Source organism: Malus sylvestris, chromosome 14 (genome assembly GCF_916048215.2).
Source record: "Malus sylvestris chromosome 14, drMalSylv7.2, whole genome shotgun sequence".
Taxonomy (NCBI): domain Eukaryota; kingdom Viridiplantae; phylum Streptophyta; class Magnoliopsida; order Rosales; family Rosaceae; genus Malus; species Malus sylvestris.
The window spans coordinates 10,518,947-10,537,964 of record NC_062273.1 but is presented as its reverse complement, the minus strand read 5'-3'; the positions used below and the strand labels follow the sequence as shown (position 1 = coordinate 10,537,964).

The 19,018-nt window shown below is 36.6% G+C and overlaps 1 protein-coding gene across 1 annotated transcript; it reads left to right on the top strand.

Annotated features, from left to right (window-relative positions):
- Window positions 1–6,146: 6,146 nt before the first annotated feature.
- On the top strand, window positions 6,147–13,944 carry LOC126599470 (condensin-1 complex subunit CAP-D2). The gene is made up of 16 exons (XM_050265858.1): window positions 6,147–6,401; window positions 7,221–7,543; window positions 7,677–7,837; window positions 7,935–9,117; window positions 9,266–9,457; window positions 9,919–10,557; window positions 10,697–10,873; window positions 11,172–11,239; window positions 11,330–11,552; window positions 11,636–11,735; window positions 11,843–11,958; window positions 12,035–12,092; window positions 12,718–12,869; window positions 12,957–13,158; window positions 13,301–13,477; window positions 13,562–13,944. Exons 1-16 carry the CDS (start codon window positions 6,269–6,271, stop codon window positions 13,663–13,665), a joined length of 4,008 nt encoding a protein of 1,335 aa, XP_050121815.1. The 5' UTR covers window positions 6,147–6,268; the 3' UTR covers window positions 13,666–13,944.
- The last annotated feature ends 5,074 nt before the right edge of the window (window positions 13,945–19,018 follow it).

Sequence of the window (19,018 nt, the reverse complement as noted above, 5' to 3'; positions counted from 1 at the left end):
AGAATCTAGAGTGAGAGACAATCGTAAACCGTAGAGAGAGAAATGAACTTCTATTTGAAGAGTGCCTTTTTTAAAGTCGTATTGGATATGTATCAACAATCAATGAAAAATATATAGAAATAAATTTAAATATGTTAATAAACAAATAAATAGCAACGCTATATATTGAATAAATAAGACTAATATTCAAACAAACGAAGTGAAGATTAATGCATAGAAATTCGTTTCTACTCTGTGTTTTGTAGTTCGATGGACATTTGCTTCACTAGGATTCAACAATCTAAGTTAAGATTTCAGCACCAGAAAACTTGCCTTATGACGAATTTCCTTGTGGTTCTATCAGTAAGAAGGTTTTGGAATTTAGTAGAGATGTGTCTTTTTCCTGAGTGATGAATGCAATACAAATCCATCCATGTATATATAATATGCATATGCCTGTTCACAACAACTATAAGATTGAGAGGTGACTGTTCGTTCAATAGGGATGTACGACTTCATCTTTTTCTCAGTGTTTTACAACATTCTTAGACTTTATCCGAAAAGATGAGTCTTTTGAGAGTAAAAAGGTTAATTAAATTCGAAACAAAATTTAATAAATTAATTATTGAATTTCATTATTAGAGCAGAGCCCCAAGGCCCATATTTTGATAATTAAATAAATATTAAAAGCAAAAGCCCAAACTCAAGACTCAAGCCCAATTTTCTTCCTAATAGTCTATCTTTCAAATCACTTGATGGACTTGATTTTATAAGGTGTGTGAAACTTCTCAACTTGACCAATGTGGGACAAATGAGATGAAAGGAAATTTTCACTAAAAAACTCCAACAGTACCGCAGATTTGAGTTAAAATTCCATTCAAACACTAACAAGTTGTTCTCACAGAACATAGTGCAATATATATACCTATGTCCTTCATATCAAACTTGTTGGAAAGAAATGACTTTGCAAAACATAAAACTCTTATTATTTTAAGGATTAAGTATCAAAAACCTCCAAATTTTTTATTATTATCTAAATTGGTCTCAAACTTTTGAAACATTCCAAACAAATATTCAACCTATTGAAAATGTCACATCCGTTATGCCCTGGTTAAATTTTTGTTAGATTAACTTGAGCTTACTTTGTCTCCAAAATCATTAGAAGGTCATGGTAACATAATAGCTTCCATCAACTAATAGTCACCACCAATCCCATCAAGCCATCACCTCCAAACGCAACACACTACCATCAACTATACACTACAACTCAAGCCGCTAACATTGAAAAGAAAGTCATGGAGATTACTGAAATGGCACGGACTGCCATGATGCTGCCACCACCATCTTCACTACCCACAAAGAAGAACTGGAAACTTTAAGAGCCAAGAATTGCCAAATGAGGAACTTACATGAACATAAGCAAGCTGCTTGAAACCCTATCTGAATTCTTAACCCTCTTCTTTATTAGGAGATTACCCTCGTTGTATAATCTATGTTTGAAATTTAAATTAATTTTGAGGCAATTAATATTAATGTTGAGCATGACATACCCAGTTGGTGGATTTTGAATATAAAAATTGGGATGGGGTTTCAGTGGTCGTAAATTGAGTTTGGACATGGCGGGGGCTTGATATTTCCCGATTTCATTTCATTTTTGTTTTCTATTTTATATGTGAATTTGTGTATTTATTCTTATTTTTTATCTTCATGTTTTTTTTTTTGAAGCTAATTTAGTGTTCAACTAAGCTAAAAAGTGGGACCCATTGTTGTCACATGTATATTTATGAAAAAAATTAATGGGAAATTGCCAAAAATGGCTTATTTTCTTAATCTTAGGACTAAAATAGGACAAACCGGGCATGTACAACATGCACAAAGCCATGCACACCATCAAAAGGTGAAATGACAAAAATACCCACATATAAAATGTACAAACTCACAGGTGATGACGCCATTTTTCTTATTTTGAAGAGATAACCATGAGCTCTGGATTTTTGGGTTGGCTCAAATCTGTGAGAATATCATGTTGAATATTTCTATATATATATATATATGTATGTATGTATGTATGCGTGCATTTTGCATTGGCAGATAATAGAGTTGGGTTATTGCCCAACAATCATAACTCTTCAAATTTAAACATTGCATCTTTTTCATGGTTCCTGAAAAGACATAATTTATGGTCAACAACTGTATTCCTTCTCCTAGCAAATATGACCATTAGGTAATTGGTGCTATCCATTAAGTATACCCATTGAAATGCCTTATGGATAATGCTTTGTATATATTCAAGTAGACCTGACCTATTTGAACCAATATGATTTCAAAAGTTATGTACTTTCAATTAACTTGAACAAGTGCAATTCTCTCTATATATTGATAACATTGGAAGAAGAGAAGATTCATTCAGAAATTTGTTGTCTACATAATTTCCTTGCTCTCTTTACTCTCCATACATTCATACAATTTCTTTCTAGTTATTTCTAAGAGAATATAATTCAGTTTTGTTAATCGAATATTTCATACTTTGTTGTATCCTGGAAGTGATTTGCCAAGAACGCTTTAGCAAACTCATTCGAGTGGGAGCAAGTAACACTTTTAAGGAAACGATTCAAGTCATACCTCAAAGTCATCCTTCAATTTATTCTCTATATTTCTACATTTACTCCAACATATCATGTGCATGTCACTGGAAATAGATGATTTTTAATGGGATTTCCATAATCTAGGTTCATGTAAAAGATTTGTAAACTACAAATCTTTAAGGGATTTCCAGCATCTAGGCCCCTGCATATCCCCCAACGCCGTTAATTGCACGATACACATCCACAACAAAATCGATATACGTTCCAAATATTGCATCAAGAACCCTAATTTCTCATAGTAGAAATAAAAATCCCAAATTAAGAAATTGAAAGCTTCGATCTTTACCGCGACATCAGAAAATGATCCATTGTAACAATAAGACAAGGGCTAAGAAAAATAATAGACTAGAGGGAGGGAGGGAGACAAGGGCTAAGAAAAATAATAGAATAGAGGGAGGGAGGGATGGAGGGAGGGAGAGAGAGGGAGAGAGAAAATGTGAAGGTGAAGAAGAAGGAGATCAAAGTAGAATGTTAATATGTTGTTTTACCTATCAAATAAGCAAGTAATTGACTGCACTTATTATACAAGCAAAGGAAAAAGAAGAGCAGTTATTAGAGAGAGAGAGATTCATCAATCAATTCCTTTGACTCTGTCTTATCAATTGCAATCCTCATACTTGCTTATATCTTTCAAGATCATAATCTCAAGAGTAAATTGTAGCAATGATTCTTCAACTTTAATCAAATGGGAGTAATGGTCCATCAACTAAAAATTCATTACCATGGGTCTCTCTCAACTCATGAAAATGTGTAGTTATGGTCATTTTCGTCAACTTCGTTAGAATTTTGTCAAAATAAGTTATGTTGGAAGGACCATTGCTACATTTGAGGTCTCTTAACTCATCACAACGTGTAGCTATGGTCCTTTTCGTCAACTTCGTTAGTTTTGTCAAAATGAGTTATGTTGGAAAGATTATTGCTAAAATTGGGTTAAAGTTGAGGGACCATTGCCCCAATTGGGTTAAAGTTAAGGGACTATTTCTTCAGTTGGATTAAAGTTGAGGGACCATAGCTGCACATTTTGATGAGTTGAGAGGCTGATGGTAATAAATTTTTAGTTGAGGAAACATTGCTCCAATTGAGTTAAAGTTAAAGGACCATTGCTACAATTTACTATAATCTCAACTAGGTCTCCATTATTTCAAGTTTCGGATTGGAGGTGAAGAAACCATAGAGAACCCATGAATCTTCTTCTATTTGAGCTCAGTTTGATGCCATTTCTGAAACTGGGTTCTTTATCTCATTGAAGATTAGCAACTAGGTTGGTGTGTTTTTGTTAGTGATGTTTCTCTCTCTCTCTCTCTCTCTCTCTCTCTCTCTCTCTCTCTCTTTCCCCTCTATGTTTCTCTTTCTACAAAATGAGAAATGAGGGTTGGAATTTCTGGTAACCATTTATATAAAAGGGCAATTTGGTAATTATAAGTTTTAGAAAAAATCCTATTTTTGTCCTATTGTTGCACATGGCGTGTGCATGGCCGGTTTGTCCTATTTCAGTCCTAAGATTAAGAAAATAGATCATTTTTGGCAATTTTCCAAAATTAATTGGGGCTTAATGGATGTGACATTTTCAATAAGTTGGGTACTTGTTTGGAATGTTTAAGAAAGGTTGAGACCATTTTTGAATGCACTAAGGTTGGGGATTTTTTAGGTACTTAATCCTTATTTTAATTAAGACTTAAATGTCAAAACTGTCCCTGTGTATGGCATTTGGCCAATTTAGTCCTCCTGTTTTCAATTTGACCAATTTAGTTCTTGTGTTTGTCTTTGTTAACCAATTAAGAACATTTCATCCGACCTTAGTTAAAATTTATAAAAATTTTGGTAACCTATTACAAAAAAATATTTTCAATTAAAATATAGAGAAACATAATTTCAAAATGAAAAAAAAAAAAATAAACCAACCCATCTTGGCTTCCGTTTTGTCCTTGAAATTGAGAAATAGACTGCGATTGAGAGTCATACATTTCCCTTTCTCTTTATTTAAATTCAAATTTATAGAAAAATACAAATTAATGAGAAAGAACACATGTAAGAGATAAAACTTTCAATCTGAAAAATTATTAAGGTGTGATAAGGAAAGAAAGGAGGGGAGGGGTGCAAGAAAATTAGGAGATGATAAAACGTTAGGGAGGAGAGTAATTTATCTTTTAATTTTTAATTTTATTTCATTTTTAAATCAAATAGATAAAATTCTACATAAGTTTATAATAATTTATGATTTTTTTAATAAAAATTGGATGAAATGTCCTTAATTGGCCGACAAAGATAGATACAAGGATCAAATAGTCCAAATTAAAAATAAGAGGACCGAGTAAACCCAACGATTAAAACACAGGGACCATTGTGACATATGGGTCCGTTTGTTTGGCTTCGCTAAACATCCTTGGACTAGACTGGACTGTAATCCGGTGTTTGTTTCACACGGGGACAACGTTTAATGAGACTCGCTCCGACTGAGTCCGACTAACAGCTTCGCTAGAGGGTCTTAGCGAGACCCCCGAAATTGGGCGGACTGCTAAGACCACACTACTACGCTTCACTCCTACCTGTTTCGTCCTCCCATCTGCCTCTTCCTCGCGTTCCACAACCCATTTCCAACCCAGATCTTGCAAAATCTGCCTCTTCCGCTTCGTCCTCCCATCTGCCTCTTCCTCTCATCCTCCCATCTGCCTCTTCCTCACCTCTGCCTCTTCCTCTGCAACACCCTTTAATCACCGCTCATATCTGAAACAAAGCTCCACCTACTGCCCAAACCTCAAAATCCAACCACAAAAATTTTATAAAAAAAAAGGCGAAAAAATAACTACAAAGTCCAACCCAAAATTCAAAATCCACCCATTGCCAGAAAATTATGAGATGACTTTGTTGGCGGAGAAGGCAACACATGTATCAGAGGAAGGAGAGAGATCCGAAATTTTTTGGCAAAAAAAGGATAAAGAAGGTGGAAATTCTTAACAGTGGCAAGAGGGTGAAGAGGATGAGCTTGTTTTGAAGGATTTGGGATGAACTTTACACATGCGTTTCGCAGAAAAAGATGGAGGAAAGAAGAAATGGGGCTGAGCCAGAGGTAGAAGAAAAAAGAAGATGGTTCTGGAGGGGCGTCTGTTTGGAGTAAAGTAAAAGAGGAATAAATATGCATTAAAAAACATAAAATATTATTATATAAACATTAAATAATATAAAATATTACTATTTATGCATTAATTAATATAATATTATAGTTTATTAATTGTTCTGCTTTTTAGTCCGACACTGCACCAAACGTTTCACTAAGTTAGTCCAGCTTAGTCTAGTCTAAGCCAATCCAGCTTAGTCCCTAAAGCTAATCCAGTCCGAGATAATCCGATGCAACAAACGCACCCTATAAGTCTTTAATTAGTTATTGGACCAGTTGGTTTGGGCTGGGTCTCTCTCTTTGTGGGCTCGGTTCAAAACTCTGCATCCATTCGTTGTGGCCCGGCAAATCGAAAGGTCATGGTTCCCGCTCGTTCAAAAATTTCAAGTTTTACATTTCAAATCTGTACGGGGAGAAAAGGAAATAGTAAGAAAGCAGACAACCTCTCTCTCTCTTTCTCTCTCTCTCTCTCTCTCTCTCTCTCTCTCTCTCTCTCTGTGTGAATCTGTGAACCAGTGAATGTGGTGAAATGGCTCCCGTCTTTGTGTTCCCCCCGAGCCTGAGAGCCTTGGAAGAAGAACAGGAAGACAACCGTATCCGCGCCCAGAACCCGATAGACATCGCCGCTCTTCGTCCCTCCGAACTCGAAGAGTTCGTCAAAGGTACCTCCCTTCCTCCCCCTCCCTCACGAAATTCAACTAAATCCATAGCATTTTCCAATTCCAACGCTCTGTTTGGTTCCCGAGAAAATTCACTAAATCTACAGTAAAGGAAAAATTCCGAGTTCCAAAGTATACTATTTCACTGTTGAATACATCTACGTATTGTAGCCAAATCCTAAATTGAAATGCACAAGAAGGTGATTCCTCCCCTACACTTCTCTGGTTCAGTTAAGTTCGAATATTTAGCATTTGTTTGCCTCAATTGGGGTAGAGGTGGACTTTACTGTTATGGAAACCCTATATCAACTAAAAATTTAGCTTTGGTGGCGATTGGGATTAGTGAAATGGCAGAAATTGTAAAAATCTAAACTGTGTTTAAGAACGTTGAGCCAACGGTAATGGGTTTTAGCATCTAAACTAACAAAATTTACGGTTTGACAAAAAAAAAAAAGGGCAATGGATTTTAGCTGAATTCTGTGTTCATTAGCTGATTTATTTTTCGAGCACATATATTTTGTCTTGATTTTTAAGAAAAAAAACATTCTGTGTATTGTCTTACGGGATTTGAATTTTGTTTCTATTAGCTTTTCTTTTTTTCTTTCTTTTATTTATTGTTCTAAAATTTAAGTGCAACAGGGAAGTAGGACTGAAAATGTGCATATTTTGATCCCAACAAATAATTTCATCTTAATTGAAATGAATACTGTAATTACAAGAACAATTGAATACAAAAATATTAAACTTCTGGCATCCTCGGCTTTTGAAATTCATCTGTTAATTGTAAATTTTTAATCTGTCTTTTGTTTTTGGTACCAACAGGCACATCCTTTGAACTCTCCGATAAAGAGCTATTTTGTATTGAAGAGCAAGATGTGTTCGACCGTGTGTACTCACTGATTCGGGGTTACAATATTCTACCCCCATCTTGTAAAGTCAATCTTCTAGAGAGTCTTCGGTCCAATCTCAGCGTTCTCCTCCCAAATGTTGATTCACTCTCCCGGGTTTCTCAAGGCCAGGATGATGTCACTCAAATGCCAGATCGGGTTGCATCACATCGCAACGCTTTTAAAATCTACACATTCTTTCTCCTCACTGTTGTTCTCAGTGAGGAGTCCAACATCACTTCCAACAACAATGTGAAGGTGTTACATTTCTCTATATGTTATTCATACATAAAATTAAAATGTTACAGATATGTGTCTTTGTAATTACAGTGGGTGTGATAGTACCAGTTTTTCGCCCAACAATATTCTGAAACCTTGTGCTCGGATTTAGGTGACAGCTAGTACCAGGAAGAAGCATCCTAAAAACACATGGAATTGGGAGCCACAAAGAGGTCGCATACTTAATTTGATTGCTAATTCATTAGAGATCAAGCTTTCCTTGCTCTTTGGCTCATCAGGCCTGGAAGAAAATTATATTTCTTTCATTGCCAAGTAAGTTGGATTACTACTACAATTCAATCAGCTCCGGTTTATCTCTTTTCTTTAGTGTTAACTATAAACTGATCTTTTCTGATTTGTGGTCTTGTAGAAATGCATTTTCGCTGTTTGAGAACGGCACACTTTTAAAAGACTCTGACACAAAAGATGCTCTGTGCCGTATAATTGGGGCTTGTGCCACGAAATACCAGTACATGGCACAATCTTGTGCATCGATCATGCATCTACTTCACAAATATGATTTTGCTGCTACCCACATTGCCGATGCAGTGGCTAGGGCTGAGAAGAAGTATGCTGACGGAAGTCTAGCCAGCTCTCTTATCAGAGAGATAGGGAGGACAAATCCAAAAGACTACATCAAGGATACTGTTGGGGCTGAAAATGTTGGTCGGTTTTTGGTGGAACTTTCTGATCGGCTGCCTAAACTGATGTCTACCAACATTGGCCTTCTTGTCCCACATTTTGGTGGGGAATCTTATAAGATAAGGAATGCTCTTGCCGGTGTCTTGGGAAAGCTGGTTGCAAAGGCTTTTAAGGATGTTGAAGGTGAAGTGAGTTCTAAATGTGTTCGTCTTAGAACCAAGCAAGCCATGTTGGATATTTTGCTTGAGCGGTGTCGAGATGTTTCAGCATATACAAGGAGTCGTGTTCTTCAGGTTTGGGCTGAACTATGCGAGGAACATTCTGTTTCAATTGGCTTGTGGAATGAGCTTGCAGAAGTTGCTGCAGGGAGGTTGGAGGATAAGAGTGCAATGGTTAGAAAATCTGCTCTAAATCTACTTATCATGATGTTGCAACACAACCCATTCGGCCCACAACTTCGAATAGCTTCCTTTGAAGCAACCTTACATCAGTACAAGAAAAAGCTGAAAGAGCTCGATCCAGATACCTCTTCAGAAAGTGATAAGAACAGGGTGCCATCTGATGATAATACCTCTGCAGATAGTGAGGTTGATGATGCAAATGCAGGTGTGAATAAGGAGCAGCAGGAGAGTTTATCTGATAGTTGCTTGCCTCATATGGAAGAAAATATAGTTCAAAAGGATGGCTCTGTGCCGGATGTAGGTAACTTAGAGCAGACCAGGGCCTTGGTAGCATCACTTGAGGCTGGGTTAAGGTTTTCAAAGGGTATATCTGCCACAATCCCAACACTTGTTCAATTGATGGCATCATCTTCTGTCACTGATGTTGAGAATACGATACATTTGCTGATGAGGTGCAAACAGTTTCAAATTGATGCCTCAGAGGCATGTCTTCATAAGATGTTGCCACTGGTATGTTTTTATTTTCCTTCATGCTCTAAAACTAACGATGCAATGTTTCATTTGGGTCAAAACTTTTCCTATCTGTTCAATCTTGAGTAACAACTCTGGATTTCATTGTTGACTAGTACATGAGCTAAATGTGTCTCGGCTCTTGTAGGTATTTTCTCAGGAAAAATCCATCTATGAAGCTGTCGAAAATGCCTTCATCACAATTTACATAAAGAAAAACCCAGTAGAAACAGCCAAGAATCTTATGAATCTTGCGGTAGAATCAAATATTGGAGATCTAGCTGCTCTTGAGTTTATAGTTGCTGCCTTGGTGTCCAAAGGTGATATATCCACTGGTGTGGTACGTCCATCTTTCGACTCTCACTGTAGTCTTTTGTTTAAGTTTGTTGAAAGCTTCTAATTTTGTGAGAGTCAATGGAAAGTATTTCATATTTTGCATGCAAAGATCAGGTTGCCAAAATGGACTCTACTATGGATCTTAATTTATCAGTTTAAAGTTGAGAGTTGAGAGTTGAGAGATGAGGTTTCCGTTCCCCCTCACCATGTGGGTTTCTATAAACAGTTTGTAGTATGTTTGATATCACGTATAAGTCTAAAAAAGCAAGTATATAAAGTTGAATCTGATTGTGATTACCACAGTTAGTACAGGAAAGGTGAAAAAGATTCATACCAAGAAGCAATCAGAATGTTGGCGTTAGGACATGGGTCTATGTTTCCTTTCATATGTTCCAGTGGTGCTTTTTAGTCACCTCAGTGTTTCCTTTCATAAATGTTCCAGTTACAAGGTGTTTGTTTTTGCAGATATCAGCCTTATGGGATTTCTTTTGCTTCAACATAAGTGGAACTACTGCAGAGCAAAGCCGTGGTGCGTTGTCCGTCGTTTGCATGGCTGCAAAATCATCCACCGCAGTTCTTGGCTCTCATTTACAGGATATTATTGATATTGGGTTTGGTCGTTGGGCTAAAATGGAACCTCTGCTTGCTAGGACAGCATGCATTGCTCTTCAGAGATTGTCCGTGGAAGATAGGAAAAAATTGTTGTCTAATAATGGACGGCGGGTTTTTGGTATTTTAGAGAGTTTGGTTACTGGGTTTGGGCTTCCAGCAAACATATGGTATGCTGCTGCTGATAAAGCCATAGCTGCTATATATGCAATTCATCCAACCCCGGAAACTTCAGCTTCCAATCTAGTGAAAAAATCCCTGAGTTCTGTTTTTGATTTTAGTGGAGGTGAGGAGTTGCAGGATCAAATCACTAGTGTTAGTGCTGGCATGCTTACCACTGTTCAGGTCGGAAAACTTAGTAGATATCTCTTTGTCGTAAGCCATGTTGCCATGAACCAACTGGTATATATTGAATCCTGCCTTAAGAAGGTCCAGAAACAAAAAATTTGGAAAGAGAAGATGGATTCTGACCAGAATGCTAACAATACCCCAAAGGTGAGATTGGATATTGGATAAGTAACCATCAATGACATCGGGTAGTTTATTATAAATCTTTCCGTATGTATACTAATTGATCTGTGTTTAAAACTTTAAATATATTGTAACATTTTTCTTCTGTGATGCTATGATGCAGGAAAATGGTATCAATGCTGAGCTTGGCCTTGCAGCCTCTGAAGATGCAGTACTTGATACACTCTCTGAAAAGGCAGAAAAAGAAATAGTTGGTGGCGGTTCCACCGAAAAGAACTTGATTGGACACTGTGCACCATTCTTGTCAAAACTTTGTAGAAATTTTAGTTTGATGCAGAAGGTAATTCCCCTAATTTGAGTGATGGAATTCTTTATAATTCGGTCAACACCCTTCCCACCCAAAAAGAGAGAAAAAAAAGTGGAATTAGCTTCTAGACCTTTCTTGAGGTGATTGAAAATATTACATCATATATACATATACATACATAAATATATTATGTTATATTTGAATTCCAAAAACTTAGGAGTGATGTCATGCATGAAGTTACAATAGTAATGTATGTGTGTACCCTGATATATCAACAGAAAAATTATGAAAAACTAATTCAATAGATTGACTGACTACCATATCCTTTCAGTACCCGGAGCTACAAGTGTCTGCAATGCTTGCTTTATGTCGGTTTATGATTATTGATGCAAGTTTCTGGTGAGATCTGTCTCTCTGTCTCTATTTCTCTGTATGTGTGCAAGCATGTATTTATAACATTTGAACACTGACTTTCTGTGTAACTTGCAGTGATGCCAATCTCCAGCTTCTCTTTACAGTTGTGGAGAGTGCACCATCAGAAATCGTTCGTTCTAATTGTACTATTAGTCTTGGAGACTTGGCAGTTCGGTTCCCCAATCTGCTAGAACCATGGACAGAGAATATGTATTCCAGGTTAAAGGACGCTTCAGCTTCGGTTAGGAAGAATGCTGTTCTGGTGCTCTCACACCTTATACTAAATGACATGATGAAGGTTTGAGAGGCTGGGAAATACTGCTTGTTCCCTTTTATTTTGTTATGATACGGGGCCTCTAATTATGTTTATTGCGTGTTCAGGTTAAAGGTTACATAAATGAAATGGCTATAAGACTAGAAGATGAGGATGAGAGGATTTCAAATCTGGCTAAACTTTTTTTTAATGAGTTATCTAAGAAAGGTAAACTTTGGTATCCATCCGGTTACTTTGTTTTGGTACTATCATTTTTCTTCTAGTCTTCCTTCTTAATGAAATTAAAACTTTTTTCTTCCCAAATATGCCTACAGGGAGCAATCCGATATATAATCTGCTTCCAGATATACTTGGAAAGTTATCCAACCAGAATTTGAAGAGAGAGTCTTTTTGCAACATCATGCAGTTTTTAATTGGTTCCATCAAGAAGGTACAATATATTTCAATTCGGTTCCTTTAGCAATTATTCATTTCCTAGTAAGCTCTTATGTTATTTGCATACTCAGGACAAACAAATGGAAGCCCTTGTTGAAAAGCTTTGCAATAGGTTTAGTGGAGATACAGGTAACAATTCCTTTAATTTTCTCCTGTTGTCTCTGAAAAATATTATGGTTTGATAGATGTTTTATTTTGTCAATTCTGAATTTATGGCAGTCATGCAATTCATAGAGTCCCAATGACGTTTATTTGGGTTAAGCATTTACCAGAGTAAAGTATTACCTGATCATTACAAGTTTTCAGTTTGACCTCATTGAGTGTTTTTGGTGAGACAGTTGTTTTCTGTTTATTGCTATAGTGATTTGTGAACCTGCTTTTGGTGTTTCTCCTATGAGTAGCTTGCTTTGTTTCACAGAGCCATTGTTACTTACATATTGGTTCATCATCTATCGTGAGTTAATGGGAGAACACTGTTATAAGTTCATGTCTATTTGAGTCTTATTTCCACATGTTAAAAGTGATCCACGAAGGCTATTATCATTTATTTCCTAGTTTAGCTGATGCAGTTTGTTAAATGCAACATCATGCCTGGGATACGGAAGCTTTTTATCTGCCTCAAATCATGTTTGTGAATTTTCAGAGTCAATTTGTTCCTAATGTTGTCTTAAGAAAATAAGATTGGTTAATGCTGATGTCTTCCATCTCTTATAATTCAAGTTGGAATCGGTCTTGAGCTAGTCTATTTCCGCAGATATCAGACAATGGGAATATATTTCTTATTGCCTCTCTCAGCTGGCATTCACTGAAAAGGGAATGAAAAAGCTTATAGAGTCATTCAAGACGTATAAACAAGTCCTCTCGGAGGATTCTGTGATGGACCACTTTAGAAACATAATAAACAAGGTATCGGTTTATCTCCTCTTGTAGAATTTTTCAAATTTATATAAGCCAAAATGTGTATTCTGTTTTCTTACAGTTACTCTGAAACAGGCAAAGAAGTTTGCAAAACCAGAACTTAAATCGTGCATTGAGGAATTTGAGGATAAGCTGAATAAGTTACACTTGGAAAAGAAGGAACAAGAAGTGACAGCAAGAAATGCCGAAATTCATAAGCAGAAGATCAGCAGCATGGAAGGTTTTGGGGATACCGGGAAAGCTAGTGACGCTAGTTCAGAATCTGATATTACCGAAGGTTAGTGTAATCAACTTATGCTGAAGCCAGTTGTTATAACCAATCAAATGTGGAAAACATTACATGAGCTTGTGTTTACTAAAGAATTTTGTTTCACGCATGTGTTATGCTTCTGAGTTACTGTTAACCTTTTGGGTATTAGGTGTAGAAACCGACAGCGAAGTCATTGATTCATCTGTCGAAGGGATGACTGAGCATGTGAATGACGTCTCAAAATCTGTATCGTCTGAGTCAGAAGAACGTTCTGGTGCTTTGAGTGAGTTGACAGAATCAGAACCAGGTGACGTTGAAGTTCAATCGGCAAAAACTAACATAAGAGGTAGTTTAAGGCTTTAAGCACCATAGCTTTTTGTAACGTTAATTGTGTACTGTGCATTTGCGCTAAACTACTGATATGTGACAGGAGCGTCGAAATCGAAAGCCAAGAAAAGCAACATGAAAGAGAAAGATGAACAAAGTAAGATTTCTGCATCCACAAGAAAAAGAATCAGGTCAAAGCAAAGGTAAGAGTTGTAAAGAGTGGGTTGGGGTTAATCACTTTTACCGAGTAGAAGCAAGAATCTCTTTTGCGGCTGAGTTGCTTCAAGTGTTTGTAATGTTTAAGGGTAATATTTTGACTGCTTTTTATCACAACCATGAAGAAAAACTGAAACCAAATATTGTATTGGTTTAAGGAGAAGAGTTATCCAAGTGGAGACTTGATTTCTGTTACGACCCAAGCTTACATTTGTTTTGCTTGTAAAATTTTTGTTTAATTATATAGTCCTGTCTCAATTAACACTGCTAGTTCTACTCTTATTTAGATGATTTAATTGTAATGTGGCATTTGAGAATGGGAGGTGATTTTCACGCTTTGTTTTAACTTATCTAGTAGCGGTCGGCACGGTGCGGTTCCATCCCTAAACTAGAACCGAAACCGGAATATATCAACGGTTTGGTTTGGTGCGGTTCCGTTTAAATTTATTACTAGAACCTTACGGTTCGGTCTACACCGGTTCCGACTCGGTTCTTGTCGGTTTACGGTTCTGAATACTAAATTATTTGAACATCAAACCATCATGCATTCAAATACATCTTCTAAAATTGATTATATAAAGTTGCATACAACACATCTTTTTTAATGCAAATGTCTTTGGTAGTGGCACCAAGTCAACAAAAAGAGACAACTAAAATACGTATGCATTGGTCAAACAGTTATTAGTTAACAAACAAAAAGATGATGAAGCAAATTGTAGGTTTTCAGACTTTAGAGAGCAAGCAAGAAGCAGCAGCTCCCCTCTTCTACACAATCAATTAATCAAACAACATATAATCAAATAAAAAAACTTATTCCAGAGAGTGAGCAGAATCAAACAACTTATTTCAGAGAGGAAGCATGGGCTTCCCCAGTTTTAAAGTTTGAAGAAGCATCAAGAAAAAAACCTCAAGAAAAATAAAAACCATCTCATGCTCATCTCATTCTTGCCGAAACTTCAATATAAAAGGTGTACATTCTTACAAGCTCCAAATACATCCAGAAATTAGAGTCATAATCCACCTTTTCTACACATCTTATGCATTTGCAGTGTTCCTTTCTAGTCATACCTACAGATGTTATACTTACTCAATCCCAAATTTTCAAGCATTTAAACACATTTTGACTGCCATTATGCTCCAAATTTCAACTTGCTGCCACAGATTTAAACAGAATCTGTTGACAAATTTCAACTTGCTGCCACACATAGATTTAAATAGAATCTTATGCATTTTGACCATCTGCAGGTTTAAAGTATGCATTTTGACTGCCACTGATTGAAAGGGTAAATTATAAATTCCACTAAGTAACAAAAGGGAACATATTAAAGTGAAAGATTAAGGAGAAAAGGTGATAAGGAAGGTGCTAAAAAATTAAAGTTACATACATACCATCACTAGTAAAAGGTGATAAGTTAGGACTGAATAGTTAATGAATCCCCAATGCTAGATGTGCCACCATTCCTTTTTTCTAGAACATATAAAAATTAAGAACTCATTAGAAAATAAGAAAGTAAGCATGCAATAAAACAAGAGAAAAAACAAAAACAAAGTAATGAAAAATAAATATTCATACATGTTTCAAGTGCTTCATAAAACTCTATATCTTCCAAGATTGTCTTATCATCTAAAATTGAGATGTTATCTGACATCAACCAATTTTGAGTACAAATTAACCTCTCTACCATTAGAGGAGTCAATGAAGAACGATATGGGTTCACAATCCTTCCTCCCGTGCTAAAGGTAGATTCTGAAGCTACCGTTGAGACCGGAATTGCAAGAACTTCCTTTGCAATTAGTGCCAACATTGGGTATTTAACACCATTCAATTTCCACCAATTTAAAATATCAAAATCTTGACCCACTTCCACTTTTTCATTGCGATCTAACAAGTACCTATCAAACTCATGGTCCGAGAGCACGGCATTACTTGCTTCAACTTCTTTTATCCAACTTTTGTCCATTTCCGCTTGTTTTCCCCTCCTTCCATGTTGATTTGGATTAGCCCCACCAATAGTAGTTGTAGTACTAGTAGTATTAGAACAACTATTAGCACTATGACCACTTGGTTGGTTGGAAGAAGGAACATATTCATCGTATAGTTTGAAGATTAGGCTTTTTATCTCATCCTTCTTAGCCATGGCTTCATCAATACTACACCCGCGACGCTTCAAAATATGTGGCACATAGCCCAGTTTATATCTTAGATCACGCACAAGTCCCACAAATAGAAAAGAATTCACTTTAACAAGATCACCTCAATACTTATCAAATTTTACCTTCATGCTTCGTGCCATTTCATGCAATATCAAGCTTGTGTAGGTTTGAGTTAATAACATATCTTCTTCGACGAACAAATCAACTATATCTTCATCAATTGCAAGCAAATCAGAAAAAGTACTATGACAAGCCGGATGCCAAATAACACTCATCTTCAATGTCATCTGATAAAACACTTTCAAAAAATTGACAAAGATAGCAACATTGCTCCAATCTTCCATATTTGGCGACCCATAACTCTTTTTACCATTGGAAGGTCTACCCACCCGTTCTTCTTCTCCTAGCAAATCTTCACCAAACCATGACAAGTATGCAATCTCATCATCTCCCATTCTCACAAAAGCTTTTTCAAATTTCAAAGCATTCGTTAACATCAAATAGGTGGAATTCCACCTAGTTGGCACATCTAAAAAACAAGACCCTTGCATTCAATTTTTTCCTTCTTAACACAACTCCTAAAAGCTTCCACCCTTTGTGGAGAAGATGTTACATACACCAACGCATTCCTAATAGCTAAGATGGATTTATCTAACGTCCTCAAACCATCTTGAACTATCAAGTTAACAATATGAGCACAACACCTAACATGCATGTGCGTTCCCTCAAGTATCATTCGTGAATTTTGCCAATGACACATCTTTGTCTTCAAATACTCTACTGCCACCTTGTTTGAAGAAGCATCCTCAACCGTGATGGTTAGAACATTCTCCAAACCCTATTCTAGCAAACAAACCTCAAGAGGTTTTCCAATGGAGTTCCCCTTGTGATTAGCTATGACACAAAAGTTTAGTATTCTTTTGTGCAACTTCCAATTACTATCTATGAAATGTGCCGTTATCACCATGTAGTTTACCTTTTGAAGACTTGTCCAGGTGTCGGTTGTGAGGCTAACTCTGTTTTCAATTTTACTTTCATTTCATCAGACATGAGGACAAAATGTCTCGCAAGTGTCCTACGAGATGGTGGATAAAAATGGGGGCAAACAACACTACAGAAAAACCTAAAGCCTCTCCCTTCAACATGTGTAAACGGCAACTCATCTAAGACAACCATTTGTACCAACGCCTTTATGCAATCCTTTTTCGTATTCCCCCTAGCCATAAGAGTACCAACACCATCATCAAAAGACAAAGTCTTTTGCCTTTTATCCTGATTTTTTCTTGGGTAACTCTTACATCTTCCTCCCTCAATATGTTTTGTAACGGTTGAAGTACCATTTCTAGAAGGGTTAGCAGAAAAGGTAGTAGAACAATACTTACACCTAGCTCTCCTTCTAATTATTTTTTCTTTGGTCCCATCCGGCTTCACAATGTTTTCTATGTCATCGTATTCAACAAAATGCTCCCACACTTTTGCCCTACGCTTACTGTTCCCAAGAGGAGGCAATGGAGGAATACCACTCGGTTGAGTTGGTGATTGTGCTTGGGGTGGGATTGGTGGTTTGGGTTGTGGTGGAGTTGGTGTTTGGAATTGGGTTTGAGTTGGTGGTGATGGTGTTGGACTTGGTAATGACGAAGGCGATGATGAAGAAACAGATGCAACAAAAGAACAAAAACCATGTGATGTTGATTGGTTCGTCATCCCTAAAATAGACAAAAATAAAAATGCTACTGTGAAGCATCAACAAAAACATACATGTATGTCTAAGCGAAAAATACATGTTTAAGCAGTTTGAATGTTCATGCAATGCAATCAGAATCTATTACTGCTGGACTTTCAAATCTATTACCTTGTCTTTAATAATTAATTGCAAGCATTTGTCTGAAAGGTTATGTGATTTCCACATCAAAATAAACAATTGAAATAAATTCTTAACAAATAATTATTAAAACTTAAAGGTTGACTAGCCGATATAACATATCAGTCAGTCACCTATGGTACCTAATTAAATAAGGGATACATCTGAAGCATACCATAACCTACTTCAGGACAATAAAAACCAATTTTTTGCAGAGATAAGGTTGAATAGAAACTATACAGATTATGCATATATGTTTCAAAGTGTATAGTTTGCAACTCACAAAGCACTAAAATAGGATGAGACCAAGTGACAAGTACCTTACAGCCACTTACATTCAGATAAACTATATGTTTGCAATTCTTCACCAGGTGCGCTATACCTATATTTGTTACCCTGAAATTCAATGCATGTTCACAAATTCAGTGAATGCAGTTCTTCACAAAACCTCCTATTTAGCGGCAGAGACATCTAGAAGCAATTTGAAAGAATATACGAGCCCATGCCATTGATAAGTTGCACATACAAAGTCAATTATCTGTCAGCAAGCTCAAGTAGAAGTAGGTCTAACATTGTCCTTAATTTTGTCTTCTACACTTGGTTAGTTGGTTCATGTTTGTCAAATGCATCAAATTCCTTTTTGGCTTGTCAAGATATTACTAATTTTCAACATAAAAGACATCAACTAAGGGAACAATAGCTAACAAGTTTGAGATAGAGGGGAAGATGAGCAATTACCACTCTACAAAAGCGTCATATTCCAATTCATTTGACGAAAAAAGATTACACATTACAAGCAGAGAGCATCAACAGTTCACAACCAGAATACTAGAAATGTAGAATCTTGGCCTAAACAGTCACATAGAAAGCTAGCAAAAGAAACTATTATTACTATAGACAAAGAATCCACATCTCAAATAGCAGTAACAAAAATGGCATCACAACACTCTCTTGTCTTCCAAATGCAAATGCCCTAACATCGTCAACAGACATTAGCTTATAGGATACGACATGTTACACATTCGCATGTAGGCATGTAATGTAAGAGAAAAAATCTCTATATTGGGCTGCAAATCGCAAACTCGATTAACCATAAACCAGCATATGCACAGATGACCCAAAAACGCACATGATCTTTTCAATTTCACCAAGTATTTTAAGCATGTACAGTTAAATATAGATAGAGAAAATACCAAGGAGGGAGGAAGGAGGACGAAGTGTCGTGAGCTGTCGCGGACGAGGGATGAGATGAGGGCCGTCGCAGTTGAGGATGAGAGGTCGTGAGTAGGGGTCGGCGGGGTCGACTGTGTTTGTGTGAAATGGGAGAAT